Source organism: Penicillium mononematosum, assembly GCF_028829835.1.
Source record: "Penicillium mononematosum strain IBT 11891 chromosome Unknown utg000002l:1.0-8112719.0:1.0-8118358.0, whole genome shotgun sequence".
Classification (NCBI taxonomy): domain Eukaryota; kingdom Fungi; phylum Ascomycota; class Eurotiomycetes; order Eurotiales; family Aspergillaceae; genus Penicillium; species Penicillium mononematosum.
The window spans coordinates 4,588,709-4,607,727 of NW_026643272.1; the positions used below are offsets into that span (position 1 = coordinate 4,588,709).

General features: G+C 48.9%; 10 protein-coding genes across 10 annotated transcripts; 8 read left to right on the forward strand and 2 right to left on the reverse strand.

Annotated features, from left to right (window-relative positions):
• Positions 1 to 206: 206 nt before the first annotated feature.
• Positions 207 to 2,192, forward strand: N7519_003542 (aminopeptidase P family protein; the record flags this gene model as incomplete). The annotated part of the gene is made up of 10 exons (XM_057290320.1): positions 207 to 399; positions 456 to 620; positions 685 to 845; positions 901 to 1,293; positions 1,343 to 1,386; positions 1,438 to 1,471; positions 1,528 to 1,749; positions 1,800 to 1,918; positions 1,971 to 2,097; positions 2,152 to 2,192. The coding sequence occupies 10 exons, from the start codon at positions 207 to 209 to the stop codon at positions 2,179 to 2,181; spliced, it is 1,488 nt and encodes a 495-aa protein (XP_057151522.1). The 3' UTR covers positions 2,182 to 2,192.
• A 664-nt stretch (positions 2,193 to 2,856) lies between these two features.
• Positions 2,857 to 4,987, forward strand: N7519_003543 (protein serine/threonine kinase activating protein nimO; the record flags this gene model as incomplete). Its single annotated transcript, XM_057290321.1, has 4 exons — positions 2,857 to 3,354; positions 3,475 to 3,496; positions 3,558 to 4,810; positions 4,868 to 4,987. 4 exons carry the CDS (start codon positions 2,857 to 2,859, stop codon positions 4,985 to 4,987), a joined length of 1,893 nt encoding a protein of 630 aa, XP_057151523.1.
• A 1,560-nt stretch (positions 4,988 to 6,547) lies between these two features.
• N7519_003544 (3-methyl-2-oxobutanoate hydroxymethyltransferase ECM31) lies at positions 6,548 to 7,689 on the forward strand (the record flags this gene model as incomplete). The annotated part of the gene is given in 3 exon segments (XM_057290322.1): positions 6,548 to 7,006; positions 7,068 to 7,622; positions 7,639 to 7,689. The coding sequence occupies 3 exon segments, from the start codon at positions 6,548 to 6,550 to the stop codon at positions 7,687 to 7,689; spliced, it is 1,065 nt and encodes a 354-aa protein (XP_057151524.1).
• A 123-nt stretch (positions 7,690 to 7,812) lies between these two features.
• Positions 7,813 to 8,294, reverse strand: N7519_003545 (ubiquitin-like protein ATG12; the record flags this gene model as incomplete). Its single annotated transcript, XM_057290323.1, has 3 exons — positions 7,813 to 7,872; positions 7,940 to 8,139; positions 8,225 to 8,294. 3 exons carry the CDS (start codon positions 8,292 to 8,294, stop codon positions 7,813 to 7,815), a joined length of 330 nt encoding a protein of 109 aa, XP_057151525.1.
• A 36-nt stretch (positions 8,295 to 8,330) lies between these two features.
• On the forward strand, positions 8,331 to 8,531 carry N7519_003546 (uncharacterized protein; the record flags this gene model as incomplete). Its single annotated transcript, XM_057290324.1, has 1 exon — positions 8,331 to 8,531. The coding sequence occupies one exon, from the start codon at positions 8,331 to 8,333 to the stop codon at positions 8,529 to 8,531; it is 201 nt and encodes a 66-aa protein (XP_057151526.1).
• Positions 8,532 to 10,849: 2,318 nt separating this feature from the next.
• Positions 10,850 to 11,661, forward strand: N7519_003547 (uncharacterized protein; the record flags this gene model as incomplete). Its single annotated transcript, XM_057290325.1, has 2 exons — positions 10,850 to 11,330; positions 11,519 to 11,661. 2 exons carry the CDS (start codon positions 10,850 to 10,852, stop codon positions 11,659 to 11,661), a joined length of 624 nt encoding a protein of 207 aa, XP_057151527.1.
• A 486-nt stretch (positions 11,662 to 12,147) lies between these two features.
• Positions 12,148 to 13,118, reverse strand: N7519_003548 (uncharacterized protein; the record flags this gene model as incomplete). Its single annotated transcript, XM_057290326.1, has 2 exons — positions 12,148 to 12,580; positions 12,628 to 13,118. The coding sequence occupies 2 exons, from the start codon at positions 13,116 to 13,118 to the stop codon at positions 12,148 to 12,150; spliced, it is 924 nt and encodes a 307-aa protein (XP_057151528.1).
• A 549-nt stretch (positions 13,119 to 13,667) lies between these two features.
• Positions 13,668 to 14,685, forward strand: N7519_003549 (SIR2 family NAD-dependent protein deacylase; the record flags this gene model as incomplete). Its single annotated transcript, XM_057290327.1, has 2 exons — positions 13,668 to 14,007; positions 14,066 to 14,685. The coding sequence occupies 2 exons, from the start codon at positions 13,668 to 13,670 to the stop codon at positions 14,683 to 14,685; spliced, it is 960 nt and encodes a 319-aa protein (XP_057151529.1).
• A 424-nt stretch (positions 14,686 to 15,109) lies between these two features.
• On the forward strand, positions 15,110 to 16,015 carry N7519_003550 (SDR family NAD(P)-dependent oxidoreductase; the record flags this gene model as incomplete). The annotated part of the gene is made up of 1 exon (XM_057290328.1): positions 15,110 to 16,015. One exon carries the CDS (start codon positions 15,110 to 15,112, stop codon positions 16,013 to 16,015), a length of 906 nt encoding a protein of 301 aa, XP_057151530.1.
• A 432-nt stretch (positions 16,016 to 16,447) lies between these two features.
• Positions 16,448 to 18,942, forward strand: N7519_003551 (uncharacterized protein; the record flags this gene model as incomplete). Its single annotated transcript, XM_057290329.1, has 14 exons — positions 16,448 to 16,565; positions 16,621 to 16,654; positions 16,706 to 16,755; positions 16,811 to 16,905; positions 16,958 to 17,103; positions 17,157 to 17,340; positions 17,402 to 17,471; positions 17,522 to 17,806; positions 17,856 to 17,906; positions 17,970 to 18,277; positions 18,325 to 18,425; positions 18,477 to 18,649; positions 18,702 to 18,864; positions 18,915 to 18,942. 14 exons carry the CDS (start codon positions 16,448 to 16,450, stop codon positions 18,940 to 18,942), a joined length of 1,806 nt encoding a protein of 601 aa, XP_057151531.1.
• Positions 18,943 to 19,019: the final 77 nt, after the last annotated feature.

Here is a 19,019-nt window from a genome sequence, read left to right on the forward strand (position 1 = left end):
ATATTGATGACAGGTTGTACGCGGAGCCAATAAATCAACAAGTATGTATACGACAAGGGTATAGGAGTGGACAAGTGAAAGGGTCTCAAGTCTCCGATGCCAAACGCACCCGAGATGATTGGCCCACACCGCCGACTGGACCGTGAACTTGGCGATAACAACAACTCCGACTTACTCTTATCAACTTATTTTTGGGACCTTGAAGCATGGCGGCATGCAGGTCTCTTGTTCGCCAATGCGCTGTCCATCTGCGCTCATCCAGGCCTTTGAGTCATTCATTGCGCCAATTGCCTAGATTCAACCTGCCTCGCAGTTATGCTACCTCGGTGGCCGCCGCGGAACTCAAATTCGGCCAGCCGTTGCATGAGACGCATCCCCACATCCTAAGCCCAGGCGAACGTGTGTAATTATCTGGCCTTGAGTTTTATTTACTTAGCTGATCGTCTTTTGCCTAGTTACGCCGGGAATCACCGCCCTTGAATATGCGCAACGTCGATCGAAGCTCGCAAACAAGCTACCCAAAGGCGCGATTGCAGTGCTAGCTGCCTCGGAGGTCAAATACCGTGCGCCAGGCATCTTCAATGAATACCGTCAGGATTCCAATTTCTTCTACCTAACGGGTAAGTTCGCTTGTTAGACTGGTGGTGCTGCGGAGAACACCCGCTAAATCTTCATTCCGCATAGGATTCAACGAACCGAATGCGCTGGCGATTATCGGGAACGACGGCTCTGGCGATAACCATATCTTCCATTTATATGTGCGGGAAAAGGACCCCAAGGCAGAGCTCTGGGATGGGGCGCGCTCCGGTACCCAGGCTGCTGTGGATGTCTTCAATGCGGATGAGGTGCGGGATACTGGCTTAAGGATCAGACGAATTACCCAGCTGACCGAGAGAACAGACCGGGAATATTGAACGGATTGGAGATATTTTGCCGAGTATTGTCCAGGGAGCGACGGAGGTTTACTCGGACATCCCCTCATTTGATGGCTCACGATCGTCTTTGAATCGGTATCTGTATGGGCCAACAGTCGCGTCGGAAAAGCTGAAGAAGGTCGTCGACCACCGTAGGGTCAAGCCGTTGAAGCATATCCTCAATGAGATGAGAGTGTTCAAGAGTGAGAATGAGGTTGTACAGATGCGCCGATTGGGACAAGCGTCAGGGAGAGCTTTCACCGAGGCTATGCGGCAGAACTTCACGCGAGAGAAGGATCTATATTCTTTTCTGGAGTACCAGTTCAAGGTGAATGGTTGTGATACCAACGCCTTTGTCCCGGTTGTCGCGGGTGGCCAGGTAAATTTCCCGACTTTGTTTAAGCTGAATTCGATACTGACAGATTTAGAACGCCTTGGCTATTCATTACACTCGGAATGACGATGTATTGAAGTTCGTATGCCTTTCCTAAGCCATTGGGACTCTGCTTACACTTCATTTTAGGGATGGTGATTTAGTGCTCGTTGATGGCGGTGGTGTAAGTCCTTTATCTGAATTCAACTTTCATAAGTACAGTACACTGACCAACCATAGGAATGGGGAACCTATATTTCCGACATTACTCGAACATGGCCTGTCAATGGCAAGTTCTCTGATCCCCAGCGGGATCTGTACAATGCCGTGCTCAAGGTGCACCGGAGCTGTCTCTCTCTGTGCCGGGAGACCTCCAATCTTTCTCTAGACAAACTCCATGGTATCGCCGAGAATGGATTGAAAGACGAGCTCAAGTCGCTTGGCTTTGATCTTTCCGGCAATGTATGCATCCAAACTCCGTCCTCGTGGAGTAGCCTGCTGACTTCGACTAGGCAATGAACATTCTCTTCCCGCACCATCTAGGCCACTATGTTGGCCTGGACGTTCACGACTGCCCTGGGTATTCCAGAGGCTACGACCTGAAAGCAGGTCAATGTATAACAATTGAACCGTTCGTCCCCAGCCTCTTTCCCCCAGACTTGAAACACGCTAATCCATGCCAGGGGTATTTATGTTCCCGACGATGAACGATGGCCCGCCCACTTCCGTGGGATCGGAATTCGCATCGAGGATAGTGTTTGTGTAGGAGACGAACATCCGATTGTTTTAACCCCTGAGGCTGTCAAGGAGGTATGTTCTAAACTGTAATATCTCCCACTTTTGCTCCATACTAACTTGTACTAGGTCGAGGACATTGAGGCACTGCGTAATTAGTTGTGATGTATACGGTAGCCGCCAGATCCCTCAAATTCCCATGTACAATAGCATAAGGCTTCGAAATATTAAATTTGAGCCCCTTTATTTTCTTGTATCTTGTTTGCTCCGATCTACAATCTACATGTCTGAACTATCCTTGCCTAGATTCCTTTGTGGTGGCTGGTCTGCGGTTAGTCCGAAGGCTGGTCTGGGGGGTGGTTGGAGACGATTGGGTATTTTTTAGCAGTTATATGATAAAAAGGGGAACATTGGACAAAATAGCCCCAGAGAATGGGATCGAAAATGAAGTAGAGAAGAAAAAGAAGGTCGAAAAGAATCTTGGTCGCGGTCAAAGAATGCAATGTTGATGTTCATTCGCGTGCTGCCGTTGGTTGTCGGGCCTCCGCCCAAAACAAACTGAGCTCCACACCACACGACTTGCTTCTTCTTTCTTTCCTCCAGGTCTTCCACCTCGTTCTCTTCCCATCCCACCTTTGAGTACTTCGACCTGTTCCTCTCTCCTTTGGCTGCTTGCTATTGTCTCTTGGGATACAATGTCCATTCTCTGATCTTCTCTAACCCTCGAAAGACGTGTAGCACGCGTGCTCTTCACCGAGTACCCCTCTTCGATATTTGACTACTGTCACTCTGCAGCATCTAGACGCGTTCTCGGCCCTGGGAACTTGTTTCCCAATGGCAACTGTCTTTGTACCCCCTTCGCCACGAAACTCTATGGCCATGGCGACTCGTCGTCCACTCGCAAACGTACCGAATGCAACCAATTCTCCACACAGGGCAGGGCTCTTGCCAGTTAAACGAGCTCGCTCTACCCAAATGGAGATCCCGTACGGACAGCCACCGCCGAAGAAGCAAGTGATGGAGAACATGGAATATGAGACTCGTCCCACCACCTGCCAGAACACGAACACGGAGTCGAAACTCTTCGCGCGGCGATCGAACAACGGAAATCCTAGCGCGTTCGAGAAGAAGCTCGTCGCAGCTAGGGAGAAGGAACGCCAACCGCAAGTGAAGCATGTCAAGGCCGAGAAGGCTCCAGCAGATACCATGGACTCCATTCGACAATGGCAACGGCACTATAGGAAAGCGTTCCCTCAGTTCGTGTTTTACTTCGATAGCATCCCTGAAGATGTCAGACGCCGGTTCTGTCGCCAAGTCAATGCTCTTGGAGCTGTAAGTCACCCCACAGCACATTCGGCTAGTCTTGGTTGCATCTCTTGTCTCCCGTCTTCAGTTATTCTTCAGTTATTAAACACCTTCCATTGGCATCTTCTCTAACCCACTTCAATGCAGCGTGAGGAGAAGTTTTTCTCGCGTAAGGTGACCCACGTTGTCACTTCGCGTGCCATCCCCCCCCGAATCGACCATTCCGGCAGAACCGGAGTCCACTGCAGACGTTAGCAACGGTGATAGCAACGTCCAAACCGTCAACCCTTCACTCCTAGAGAGAAACGGCGAGACCCACCTGCATGCTTCTTTAAAGACCGAGACACGTCGTGATCAAGGCACCATGGACATTTTGCAAAGGGCCCGACAGATGGGCATGAAAATCTGGGCTTTGGAAAAGCTTCAGCGTATGATCACTACCATCAACGACAGTGATATCGGTGCCCAGTATGAACAAGCTGCTCGGAACAAGGCCGCTGGTAGTCACGCAGTCAACGGAAAGGGCGAGAATGACCTATCACGGGTCCTTCGCCAGGAGCTTCTCAACGGACCTTCTGACCGCGACCCATTGGCATCAATGGAAATGCTAATGTTCAAAGGACCATTTGTCTACATCCATGACATGAACGAGAAGACCAAACCAGTCATGGTTCGAGAATACTCCCGAGTCGCTAGGCGCCAGGATGGAGCTTGGCCACAGTTCCGAAGCGCTCCCCTCGGAAAGTGTCCATTCATAGATGAGCCCCCGAGTAGGAAGGAATATGATCGACACCGATTACGTCAACTCCATAAAGAGAAGAAGGCTGCCTCTCAACGGGCTGATGGAACTCGCGATGCTAAGCCAAAAGCAGCTGTGCCAGCCCAACAAGCGCCCGAATCGGTGACTACAACAGAGGTCGCACATTCCCAGCCATTAGCGAAACAAGAGGAGCGTATTTCACCTCCAGTTCAAAACGGAATCCAAAAGCCGTCATTTGATGAAACTCATGAACGGAAGAGTTCTGAAAGCTTCATTCCTCCCCACTTCCCTCGCACGGGGCCCTTCTATACTGGTCGTGAGCCAGCTGCCTCAGGTGTTCAGCCGTCGAACATGACATCCGCAATTCGCTCACAAATGATCTCATCTACTGCTGCAGCACCTGGCGCGAAAGCTGGGCTCAGCAAGGAGGTTCATGGGCTCAAGCGCAAGGTTCTCGAGAAGGGAACAGGTGGGTTCGCCACGGGATCGATGGCGGCTCCGCAACGCCGTGGGGATGGGTCTGCGACAGTTCCGATGAAGAACAACATCAACCCCCCAGGGAAGCCCATCCTTCTCAATGAGGATGAAGCAAAGCAGTCTGAGGTGGCTGGGTCAAAGCGACAAAGGGAGGACAAAGATGAGCAAAAGAAACCCGAACGCCGCAGAGATCCAAAACCTGGCTATTGTGAGAACTGCAGGGACAAGTTCGACGATTTTGAAGAGGTATTATCTTGGTTGTTGTGTTTGTTAGATCGCTATAGGTACTGACCAATCTCTTAGCACACTCTGACTCGCAAACATCGCCGATTTGCCACGAACGCCAGCAACTGGGCTGAACTCGATGCGTTGCTCTCTGAAATTCAGCGCCCACTCAAGGCCGAATACGAATATGATGAATAGACCTGCTGTTTCTAACAGCATCCCATGATTCCCTTTGGACCTCGGCCTCTTTTATTTGATACACCTTTGCATCCCGATGCAGGTCGAGCTTTTATTTTCGAGCTATCTTTCTTCTACCACATTGCAATTTTTATTTCCGTCATGCCTGATTTGCACCTCGAAACCTTGCATAACCATACCCTCGGCATCGACACATGCATGGTGGCGTTTTTTCCCCTTCTTTTTCCGTCTTCATTTTGTTTTATCATGCATCAGCAGTACCAGTAACCATTCCCTCTCCGGTCTGATCTGCTTGCCTTGACCTCGATGGAGGTCGTCCACTCCTTTACAGCATTTTCACTTTCTTCGAATGTATTGAATATCCGATTTTAAACCAGCATTACGTCACCTTCGAAATCGTGAACCGACCTCCATCAACCGCCGACGGCAATTTTGGATACTTGCATTTCTCATGTTGCTCCAAGAACAACTCATCGTCGACACTGGTTGCCTCACATGCAAACAGCTTGTGCTTTACGGTCTTTAATTGTGGCCGGTTGCGATATACCGAAGGTATAATGGACGATTTAGCATGGACTCAAGGGTTCCTAGCCTTGCATTGCACTCCGTTCTAACACATCGTCATCACCCTTTTTGGTCCTACGGGGCCATATTTTCTATCGTCAGATTTTCCTTGTGTCTTTTCACCGGTGGTCTCTTGTTTCCCCATGGCTGTGGCTTGTTGCCCAGCGCAGGCGGCCAAGTCTCTGTTGGGACTTTTCCTTTCTCGTGACATTACTTACTTGAATAAGCATTTATTCGACTAAATGATCTGTATGCAGTTTGTATCGTGCTAATTGAATTGTCTGCTATCGAATACATTCTCACATAAAGAAACATCGGCTCATAGGAGTAGAAAGTACAAGCCCCCTCACTAAGCCCGATGCGGTAATCACCTCGGTGGAACCTAAACTACAGGCGGTGACGCTAGTGCTAGGCGGTGAGACTGGCGAAAATGGCATCCTCGAGCTTCCGAAGTTGATGTCAACATAGTATAAGCATTTTATGTTGAATGTTACTTTGATTAAGACACAATTGTGATACTCGCATACATACACTAACATCAAACCCGAGGAATGGCACCGTTCCTGAGTCCACGTGCCTATATGTAGCCCCGCAAAACATCTCGGCATTCGGCCCGCAATGAGCGGCAGTATCGGAGATCTTCAACTTCAAATTTTTGATGCTCCCATCTACGCCGCATAACCCAGCACGTCAATCCGGACAGAAGGATCTCTGAATATACAAAGCCGCGGCTCAGACATAGTCTCATATATGACCTTTCGACCTCTTTGTCCTCTTCGCTCGCGCACCGGAAAACCATCAGTTCGCCGCTGAGGGTCATCGCCATTCCTTTGTTATCGCCATTTCTACAGCTCCGACGGATACAACTAGTGCATATAGCATTGTATACTGAGAAATATTGAGATATATACTCACTGAACGCAGAAGCCCTCGGTATTTTGATATCGTGCATCACCGGGTGCATTGCGCCACTCCACTTTTGACAATCACACCACAATGGCCGCGCCAGGCTGTGCATTGCGGCGCACAGCACTCGCTTCTTCGTCGCTATTCAGGACGCCAGTGATTCCGGCTACCAGAACGCAAACCGCACATACCATTCGCACCGCACGCTGTCCTGTCCTGTCCTCCCACGTACCGACGCCACACTCCCTCTCCCAAACACGACATAGTTCCTACTCCGCGCCAACACCCAGTGAGAATGGAAAGGCGCGGAAGAAGGTTACTATCCAGACGCTCCAGAACATGTACAAGAAGGGGGAGCCGATCACGATGCTCACGGCGCATGACTTTCCCAGTGCCCATGTTGCCGATGCGTCGGGGATGGATATGGTCTTGGTAGGGGATAGTTTAGGGATGGTAGCTCTTGGACTGGAAAACACGACGGAAGTCATTATGGAAGAGATGGTTCTTCATTGTCGGAGTGTAGCGCGGGCAACGAAAGCCGCCTTTATCGTGAGTTGTCGGAATTCCGGGATGGTGCCACAGCCGCCGACTAACCATATTCCGATTCCAGATTGGAGATCTACCGATGGGGTCATATGAAGTGTCCGCGGAGCAAGCCATTGAGTCATCTCTTCGTCTGATCAAGGAAGGCCGCGTACACGGCGTCAAGCTAGAAGGTGGCCAGGAACTCGCGCCCACAATCAAGCGCATCACACAGGCCGGTGTTCCGGTAGTAGGCCATGTCGGGCTCACGCCACAGCGACAGAATGCCCTCGGCGGTTTCCGGGTGCAGGGCAAGACGGCTATCAGCGCGATGAAGCTGCTGCGCGATGCACTTGCGATGCAAGAGGCTGGCGCGTTCATGCTTGTGCTTGAGGCGATGCCGGCGGAGGTTGCATCCATCATCACGCAGAAGCTGCGGATCCCGACTATCGGTATTGGCGCTGGCAATGGCTGCTCTGGACAGGTTCTGGTGCAGGTTGACATGACTGGGAATTTCCAACCTGGTCGGTTCGTGCCGAAGTTTGTTAAGCAATATGCGGATGTTTGGGATGAGGCTGCGCGTGGCATCTCGCTGTATCGCGATGAGGTTAAGAGTCGGGCTTTCCCTTCGGGAGAAATACACGTATCCCATTGCGAAGGATGAGCTTGCCGGGTTCCAGAAAACGGTTGATGAGGTCTTCCGGGATTGATAATGCGCCTGGTTCCCATTCTTTTTGCATTGGCCATTTCTTGCATATTCTGTATTAAGCATCATTCATCATCATTTGTACATAGCATCATTCAGCAGTTCATGCTGGTTGTTCATAGCCTACTCAGCCGAATGCTGGGGTCATTGAATAAGCGACAATCAATTGATCGTCCGTCTTGAAACACTATTATGAAGTTAGCATTTAAATTGTCAAATATGAGGGTACAGTAAACAGTCGAGTTGAAACTCACCCTCCATAGTCCGCCCATGCCTTCATCTAACCCGGGCGCAAACACGCTGTTAACATAACAAAAGACAGAATCGGTATCTTTACAGTCCAGTTTCTTGCGCAGGAACTTGACAACCGTTTCGAATTTCTGCGAAGCGCTAACCTTGAACACCCGATTTTTCAAAATAGGTGCTGACGGGAGAGGTTGGAAGCGAACAGTGACTTAATTATCGTTAGTTGAGTTTCTATCATTTGTTGTGATCGCGGCCGTCTAATCAGCCCAAAGCTCGGAGAAGAGGGGTTTTACCTTTCCCCGAATCAATACTCTCCACGTCGGCGAGTGCCTGGTGGGCATCACGGGGTAAATTGGTCAACATGACCGATGCAGACATATTCATCGGTAGATCCGCGCCATGGTCGTCATCTGGAATCGGGGCGTTTGCGGAGTTGTTGGGTGGTGTGTCCGAGCTCTGGGGCTGGCGCGGGCTTGGACGGTGGCTGAGTGTGGTCTGTGGATTTGGACTGGGGGGAGCTCTGTGGAGAGCGTGTTGGAGAAGATGGATTCATGGTGTATGATGTATAAAGGAAAAGAAGATGGGAGTGGAAAGGTGTAAGTTCAAGGGAGTTGAGGTGGGGAATATCCTTAAACATTAGAGTTCCCGACGCTTAAAAACATTGGCCTGAATGTACTGTAGACACCTTTTAGGCGTCGGATGAATCCCAACCAAAAACTTTTTCATCTCCTAAACGCATTGAGATATCAGAGATTTTTTTTACTCCATCATCAGGTATTGCAGCTGAAATGGGCCATCTTCGAGCAATGTTAAGTGGCGGGTGCTTGAGGGGTGACAAGTTCTCTGTGGAAGCCCGTCTCGAACAATCCGGGGAAATAAATACTCTCCAAAGGTTTCGCTTGTGGAGCACTGGGACGGAAACAAGGCTGGGCCTGCCAATATCTCGCATAAGCTTCTCTTTGTAGAGGAAGACCTCCGAGAAGTTGTTCAAGAAGAGATATCGATCAAAGAGGATCCGACGCCCTGAACAAAGGCGCTAAAGACGCTAAAGAGAAACTTGAGGGTTTGAATGTGAAATACTGGATTTTGGCGCAAAAATGGTGGCATTGTCGGTCCTTACTCCAAGACGGGGGCCAACTAAGAGCGTTCGAACTCTGGCGGACCCATCCTAAGTGGTATATGCACCGTGTGCTTATTGAAGATTGTGCTGGTCGAAAAGGATGCTGTGCTCGTGGATGTGGGTGTTGTTATACCAGAAAGATTGATTCTACGCGTAAGCTTGGAGTTGGACATTGTACTTTTGGGTGTGGATGTTGTCGGAGATTTCGAGGCTTCAACATTTCTGAAGAGGATAGGAAATTACTCAAAGAGAATGTCGTAAAGAGGTCGGCGAGCTCATCAGGCACCGGATCACGCGTGTCTCAATATGGGGACTTGTCGGTGATAGTTTCGATAGCCCGTTTGATATGATTGAGGCACCCCCAAGTTAAACGCAAAGAACAAGGCTCTAACAAGAAAGAGGAAAAGGATAGCTGACTTGCTTCAATGTTGGATACATGTTGTTATTGTATTTCGGAATGGTCAATTTACCCAACTAAGCTGTGACATCACCTTGTAGGCTCCTTCCGTACAAACGCTCACTTCCCATGTAGTCGACAAAGCAATTTTGTAGGACACGAAAGAACTTCACCTTAACCATCATTCATGTATTGACACAATGCTTGATAGAAACATCTTTCATCCTATTCTTACTTTTTGGCACTTTGCGGTAAGTTTGATCTCTTTGCTGGCGTCTTCTATGGCGTCCTTTTTGGAATCTTTGCTGGCGTCTTTAGTGTCTTTTTTGGTGTCTTTCTAACGCTTTTCTAGGCGCAATGCCAATAGGCTGCCGAGAGGATAATGCCAAGACGGTGATAGCGGAGCTCGTTCGGCTGGCAGAGCAGAAAGGTGCCACCGTCATGAACAACGTGGCGAGAAACCTGACTTGAATGTTCGTCGTTTGCCTGATCGCCTGGAAAGTAGTCACCTTTCTCTTCCAGCTGATGCAGCGGCTATATGACCGGTATGTCCCTCGATCACTTGCCCTGTGCAGGAACAACACACTGACCTCTAACGAATATCCACATGTATTTGGCTCGTCTCCGATCACCACTACTGTAGACGAGAAATGCGGCCTCTCCACTTCCACCATCCATCCCCTTCCACCAACCATTTTCAACGGTTATGGTACCGACTTCTCGACCAGTATTTTCCAGCTGACCGATGATGGCTTGTGGCTGCTGCTATCGTTTGGTTCAGGGCTGGCTGGCTATGACTCTGGGCATTGCCGACAGGTGCGTCATTCTATTTTTGGCATGACTAGGCCCATGATACGTTCATATGTTAACTACGGGAATGAACTATAGAGAACCGCATATTTCAATTGTATAAATACTGGTTGGGAGGGTGGGAACAATAAACCTTGCATAATCATCTTGGGAATTTGGATAAAATGCGTGATTGTTATCATAATAATATTATTACCATCCCGTTATTTGATATGGGCACATAGATAGCTACCTGAATGAATGAATGACTCTACCAGAAAATGCCGGTGACTTCTTCAACCTTGAGCATTAGTGATCAAAATTTACAGGAAAATGACAGATTTGAAGATATATCGAGAATCTAATGAGAGAGGCATCTAGAAGAACTAGCAAGTATCAAACTAAGTAGAGTGTTCTTTACAGTTATTGGTGCCGCGTTGCGTACTTGCTAAAATGGCAAGTGTGTACGGCATCAACAATCTGATATCTATAGATAGACATGTAAATCTCTGATAATGTTTGCTGAGGGGTGTATCTAAGCAAACTGAAGACTCAATTTTCATTTTACCTTCGATTCAACTACTCTTTTTCACCCATCTCTCACAAAACGCCATGCCGCATGTCTACCACGGCCAGTGGTCTTTCGACGGCGACACCTTCTACGTCACCTCCTCAAGTGGGCATGTCCACCGACGCGCGACATACTCCGAGCTGGACGACATTTTCAGCACACCATTAGGCGACAGAAGAAACAGAGCCGACTACCAAGACGACTGGTACGAAGCCCAACTTCTCCATTTTGGACTACCACCGACAAAAAGCAAAGCTACAGCCAAGATGAGATTGATGGATGCCTTCCAGGACGGAACACTAGATGTCCCTGAGGAAATACTCGAAATGGAGCACAAACTGACAAGGGCCTGGATGAAACAAGACTTGGAGGCCCGTATCCTGGGTCCTTCAATGCAGCCTCCACTCAATCCTGAGATTACCGGAGCTACGACGACTGACGCGATTGAGCTTGGCGCTGCTCAGAGGCCATCGGGTCATGAGGAGGGAAGGTTATTCGGCGCAAGCTTGGTTGGAGGAAGCGGTATGCAAGGCAATGTGCGATCCCAACAAAACATGATATATCCACCCCACGCTCACACAAAGAGAAGAATATGCAACACCGCAGACCAATCAGCCCGCCCTTTGAAAACAGCAAGGCGTTGTGGGGAAACTGGTGGACTCGACTTGCACCAGGTTCACGTCAACACGAACGGTGAGACATTCCATCAGAGATCAGCGGGTACTCCAGTATCAGTGGGGAATGGACGCGGACGACCGGCTTCGGATGGGGATTTGCAGCAGGTTGGATATCAGACGGTGCCTCTGTTGCACCAGACTACGTACAGAATGGTGAGATGGCTTTCCGTGTATAAGAAACGAAGTATAACCATCTCTGACCAGAATACATAGGCCACACAGCTACCTCCGGCCGGGGTAATGAACGCTGACGATGCGAGCGACTGTTATGGGTACAGCTACAAGCCCGCGAGTGACTCGGGCCAATCTTCTCTACTTCAAGGCTGGAGTTTCCAGAACAGAGATCCAATGGCCAAGGTATGAGTGCACTTCGGAATTTGGATTGGTTGAAGCAAAAGTGAAATACATTGTGGTCATGGGAATGTACGTAGGAAAGTGCTACTCAAGGGAGATGAGAATTCATGAAATGTTTGGAGTTCAAATCGATTCCAGAAAATCTGATAGATTGCCAGTAAATGGTCTATGCGTGTTACACTATGGTGGTGTTATTTTAGATGATAGGAAAGATGATTCCATTTCTAGTCTGGGTTGTTGTAACTAAAGAGAGGTCTGTCTGGTCCCGTGTGCCAGCTGGTAGCCTTACATGATGGTAGCGGTAGTACCTAGGTAACAATGTAACAATGTGCCTCCCGAACGCTGTCTCTCTCCACAAGTTCAATTCGAAAAGGTGCATCAGCAAGCCTGATCAACTCCCCCAGTTGTGGGTTCGGATCCCATGGTTTGGTCACCAAGACTTTGAAAACCGTGGGCTGTTGAATTTGATACAGCGGCCTAAGCCAACCATCCAGATGGTTTGTGGCGGCATCATATAAACGGATGGTCAATGTCTTCAGACCAGGCAGCTTAGTAGCGAGAATCTCGCAGCATCTATTCCAACCTGGATTGAGATTCGGAAAACTGAGTTGTAAAGTGCGTATCATGCCCAGGCGCTGTGGTAGAAGTGTATGTGAAAATTCAATAATCGTGTATGTGTCCTCAAAGTGGAAAGTGTTCTTTTGAAAGATGATATCCACAACCTCCGAGTACCTGACCACGCTGTGAATTGAGTATTTTGAACATGGATGGAAGTAGGAAGTACTCACACTCTTCGACACGATTGTAAATGTGGCACAAAATCGACTCTCCTTGTCTCAAGTTCCACGGAGTAAGAGAGCTCATCAAAATATTGAATGCGTTCCCTACGCGTACGGTAATCCCACGCCCTAAGTCTTACCTGACAATGATGACTGCATGGACAGAAATTGCAAGGTACTATGCACAAGACCCCGATAATCCGGTTTTTAGGTCGTCTCCATTTGTGCTGCATTGATCGAACAACAATATGCAGCATACGGCTACAGAGATAATGTTCCCAGATGAGAAGTCGGATTTCGGTAGGGAAACATTCGAACAGAGGAGACTGGATTTGTTGTAAGGTATATTGGGTAGATTGTTTCTCGCGTCGCTTTGGAAGTAATAACCGCCATCCACGACCAGTTGGTGGGACTTGAGGATTGGAATCTTTGTTCTCCAGCAATGGTGGAGTGAAGTGGCCTGCGGGGTTTTGGAGGTGAACTGGCGTCTTTTGAGTCATCATGAACTTGAGATTTCTTTGCCAACCCAAGTCTCCTCATACTGAGTCGCCCGGGTTTAGAGGTGCGATACCTGAACTGGCAGGGATGAAGCTAAAGATCGGCAGGACAGGGTTGTAGCATGATATATTGGCAATGTTACACGCCGGGGGTGTCCGACAAAGCTAACCTTGGAAGCCTATGCAGTGTAATCGTTGTCTTTGTGTTCCCATTTGTCACTTCTATGGCTGTTCCCACTGTGTCAAAGACCCCTTTAAGTAATCTGTGCAGAGCTTAGAAGTATCCATGGATATAATACCAACCTTGGAAGAATCAGCAGAGAGCTCCTAATAAACTGCCATATTTCGTTTTTTTTTGTAAGGAAATAGGAAAAGAAAGAAATACCACAAGAGCAAGTCAAGGAATATCAATGAAGTGATTGATGTGAGCAATGACTCTGACGCCTTACAGATCAGGCGTTGACGTGGTATAAATCTCCCCGCATCTCCACTTCAGCTTCTTTGATAAGCTCAGCTCTTCCATCTTGACCTCGGGGATATTGTGACAAGGCCATGGCTTCATCTGCAAAGAGCATAGTGCCGGCTGCCGACCTTCAGTCATTTACTGAATATTTAAGAGGGTGCAAACGCATCGTCGCTCTTCTTGGAGCTGGAATCTCTGCATCATCAGGCTTACCCACCTTTCGTGGCGCAGGCGGACTCTGGCGTTCCCACGATGCAACCTCCCTCGCGACTCCAGAAGCTTTCGATGAGACTCCTGGTCTCGTCTGGCAATTCTACAGCTACCGGGGCGACATGGCTTTGCAAGCCGATCCCAACAAAGCACATTACGCCTTAGCAGAGCTAGCGCGAAGGAACGAAGACTTCATCACACTGAGTCAAAATGTTGACGGTATGGATGTCCAATAAGTTGTTTGTTCTTTTGTCTAATAAATCCCTGTTTCTTATAGGCCTCTCTCAGCGAGCCAACCATCCCGTGAAGCAGCTGCATCTTCTCCACGGCACTCTGTTCAATGTCAAATGCACCAATTTCTATTGCAACTACACCGAAGACAACTATACAGATCCCATCGTTCCCGCTCTCGAAATTCCCAAAAAGAGTTCAGGTCTTAACCCCTCTGCGACCGACAAGACTGGCGAGCAAGCATCGAAAGCGATCGGAGAAGCGCTAGACGATACGAGTACCGAGGTTGATATCTCCGATGCGAACAATCCTATCGCCACAGTAGCCAGAGAGGACCTACCTCAATGCCCGAAATGCGAGGATGGCTTGCTCCGACCGGGAGTCGTGTGGTTTGGAGAACCCTTGCCGGAGAAGACGATCCGTGCTGTTGATAAGTGGATCGCAGCGGGTCCGGTCGATCTGTGTTTGGTCATTGGTACCAGTGCGAAGGTTTTTCCGGCTGCAGGGTATGTCCACGAGGCTCGTTCGCAGGGCGCCCGGGTTGCGGTCTGTAATATGGATCCCAACGATACACCGGGGCAGCTTCATTACGGTGATTGGTTCTTCCAAGGAGACGCGGGTGTTATTGTCCCCGAGATACTCAAGAGTGTTACTGGCGAGATCTGATTTTCTTACTTGGGGAGTTGATACGAGGGCGGCGAATTTTTGATATTGCGTTTCGCATAAACTAGCGATGATGGAACATCCTGGATCCCTGGATATAATATTTGGATGACAAGACGATCTGGCACGATTGCCCGTTAGCTTTCCTCTTTCCCACGGCGTCGTTTTCCATTTTTTGCCCTCATTCTTATCATCTTAAAAGCCTAATAAAGCACGTGGGATACCGCTAATGGGCGTGATATGCTGGCGCCTAAGCCACCAGACGATTTGTAGGGCTCTCGTTCTCGATCATTACCCGAAACAGCGCTAACTCGCTTTAGTTACTCCGTACTCCATCTTTAGCGCGGGTAGACATGGGTGGCTTGGTCCACTTCCAGCCTTCTTCTTCCCCTTATAGCCTTGTTATATCACCGCGTGCTATTCAACCATGTCGGCAGTCCAAGATCTCTCTGGTGCCCGCTTCACAGCCACACACCGCTCTACAACCTACGACTACATTTCTCCCTTGAAGCTAGACCTAGCCGGAAGACACGTTCTGATCACGGGTGCCGCTTGGGAGGACGGAGTGGGGTACGCCACAGCCACGGCTTTCGCGCGTGCGGGAGCTTCCGCGATAGCCGTAGCAGACCTCCACGGCGTATCTGCCGACCTTACTGAGAAGTTGAAGTTGACGGCCACGCAAGCCGGTCGTTCCGAGCCAATGGTGCGAAGCTACACTGTCGACATTGCAAGCCAAGAAAGTGTTCAAGCAATGCATGAAACGGTCTCACGAGACTTTAGTGGGCGTTTGGACATAGTCGTCAACAATGCAGCACATATGGAACCACCCAAGCCAATCCTTGACTCGGATCCGGACGTGTATTGGAGGACATGGGAAGTCAATGTCCATGGACTTTTCAATATGGCACGCGCATTCCTCCCTATGCAATTGTCGACTCGTGCTAGTGGTGGTTCATGCATAATGATTAACTTAGCTTCCTCGGGCGCTCTGACCGCTCGCCCTGTAGGCGGAAGTTATCGAAGCTCGAAGCTTGCGATATTGAGGTGGACGGAGTCTTTGCAGTTGGAATATGGTGATCGGGGCCTCTTGGCCTTTTGTGTCAATCCCGGTGCGATCAAAACGAAGATCTCTGAGGACTTGCCGCAGAGGGTGCGGGATGCATTCCCTGATCGGCCAGATGTAGCGGGTGATACGATTGCGTGGTTGGCTGCTGAGCGTAGAGAGTGGCTGGGCGGGAGATATGTGAGCTGTCCCTGGGATATGGAGGAGCTTGTGGAGAAGAAAAACGAGATCGTCGAACATGACAAGCTCAAATTGAGGATGGTGTTTTAGGCTTAGTCGTGCTCCCTAGCCTTGCGGAGTGGTTATAGTGGCGATCCGAGTCTGTATATATATGTATCTTGAAGCTACGAACATTTATTCCATAGAAAATGACCCGTGGCACATACATATATCATTGCAGATGATATCCTTAGAGGACCTGGTTCAATATTAATAGGCCAATGGCGGGGATTCCAAAATACTGCCGTACACAAATGCCGATCATCCCTCGGGTATTCCAATTTAAAACCCCATAAATAGCGGAATTACGAGCTGATCCGCACCTTTGAATGATTGGCTTAGATCCACCTGTGTTACTATGCGGGGTTCGCATATAGAGCTGCATTGCCCTTCAGCTCCAAGGGGTTGGACATTTAAACTCGGACGTCCCCTCTTTGGGCAAATATACACTACCAATTACAACTCAATTGCAACACATACAAAATGAAGTCGACAAATACAGTACCCCAGAAACGAAAGAAGCAAGAAAGCGATGATGAGGATGAAATTGTTAAAGATGGCACTCTCACATCTGCGGCTGAGAATTTCTTCGAGGCGCTGTGTATGTGAACAGAGCTTTATGCAGTCCATTAGAAAGGCACTAACCTTTCTCCCAGCTGAGGCCGGCATCACTCACTGCTTCGTCAACCTGTGAGTCCCTATAATAACCACCAACTTGATGTGTTTTGACCGGTCCAATAGTGGGAGCGACCATCCTGCGATGTTGGAAGCCATGATCAAGGCTAGGCAAGGTGAGTACCGGAGATGCTATCCAATACCCAGAGCTAAACCGTAATCCATATCTAGAAAACAATGTCAATTTCCCAAACATCATTACCTGCCCTTCAGAGCTAGTGGCGCTATCAGCTGCGCTGGGATATGCTCAGGCTACAGGAGTACCGGTACGTTTGACTATGCCCAGCATCCGAATCGATTCTCGCTAATTCTTGCAAGCAATGTGTAATTGTGCATGTCGATTGCGGAACTCTCGCTATGGGGCAGTCCATACATAACGCCTCCGTTAGCAGAGTTCCTGTCCTGTGCTTTGCTGGCTTGAGCCCTTTTACCCAGAATGGCGAATTGTTGGGTTCCAGAACAGAGTTAGCAAGTCTGAGAGGGAATGTTTGCATTGAGCCTACTGACACTACTACAGATTCATCCATTGGCTACAAGACGTACCTGATCAAGCAGCCATTGTACGACAATACTGCAGATACACGGGTGAAATAAAGACGGGACGCAATATCAAACAAATGGTCTCGCGGGCTTTGCAATTTGCTACATCCGATCCGAAAGGCCCAGCATATTTAATGGCTGCCAGAGAGGTTCTGGAGGAAGTTAGTATTCACAATCATCGAAATATACTAGAATTACTACTAAACCAAATCTACTATTCAGCGTGTGGGAACAGAGTCCTTAGACGGGGACATTCTCAGTCCAATCGCTCCAAGTGCATTGCCAGTGCAAGGTAGGTTGGTCATTATCCTAGTTGTAACTTCACATCGCTGACACGAATAGAGGTGGAATTAATCGCCAAGTCACTCATGGATGCAAAGCGACCGCTTGTCATCACAAGTTATCTTGGTCGGAATCTCAAAGCACCTGCCCTCTTAGCTGAGCTCTGCGACAAACTTCCAATCACCGTCGTGGAAATGGTCGGCTCCGACGTTTGTCTGCGAAGTGACCACGAAGCATATCGCGGCGTGACCGTCACCACTCATCCGGAAGTTCTTGAAGCCGACGTTATTCTTATTCTCGATTGTGATGTGCCTTGGATCCCTACTGCTGGGAAGCCCCGGAGCGGTAAGAATACCTCAAAGCAATGTCTGATGCTTTCTGACAGTCGCTGCAGGCACGAAGGTATTCCATCTAGATGTCGATCCGCTGAAGCAACAGATGCCACGTATGTTCACAATTAGGCCGTACGACTGACCTTTTTCTGTTTTTGCTAATACTTAGATATCAGTCTTTTCGATCAATGCCACTCGCAGACTTAAGGTTGGCTGCGGAATTGCGCTTGAGCAAATTAATGCTTTCCTGGGTACACAGAATATCGATCGGGCTAGGTACACCCTGAGGTTTGAAGAACGGTCAAAGAACTACAAGACCTGGAGGGAAACCCTACGAACACTTGAATCACCATCGGAAGATGGCGTAGTCAGTGTGCCGTACTTGGCTTCACGGCTGCGTGATTGTCTCCCACAAGACACTATTTACGTTTTGGAGGCTGTGACCAATGCTGGCCATCTCATTCACCATCTAAACCTGACCAAGGTGTGTATTGATATCAAACTGCTGGCTCTATGCTAATTAATTTCCAGCCAGGAAGTCTGGTTGCTAGCGGAGCAGGTGGTCTAGGATGGGGAGGCGGTGCAGCACTGGGCGTCAAACTAGGCAAGCCAGGTTCATTTATATGTGGAATGTAAGTGTTCACAGCTGCGAGAGCACATATCCAACATCTAATAGTTCCCAGCGTCGGTGACGGAGTCTATCTGTTCTCGCAGATGGAAAGTGTCTACTGGATCGCCAGACGCTACGATATCCCCTTCCTCCTTGTTGTGCTCAACAACGGCGGATGGAATGCACCAAAGGTGTCTGCACTTCTGGTCCACAAGGAAGGACTATCGTCGAAGTCAAATAGACGAGGTTAGCCAGATATAAACCAATTATCTTGTGCATAGTGGCTGATTTACTCCAGATCTCAATATCTCGTTTGACCCTTCTCCCGATTATCCTGGAATCGCTGCTGCAGCCGGTAAGGCGTGGGGTGCGACAGTCACGACGCAAAGCGAACTTGATCCTGCTATCAAAGAGGCAACAAATGTTGTTCAGGGTGGAAAATGTGCTGTGGTTGAGGTTTCGTGAGTAGCAGCAGTGGTTCTTTACTGACTACAAGCTGACTTTGTTTTAGTGTTCCGTCTATGTGGAAGGAGAACTAGAGGAAGACTAGAGCGCGTATGGAATAACTAGTCATCGTTTACTGGCTTCACGAAGGATTTTAGAAGACATTTTGATG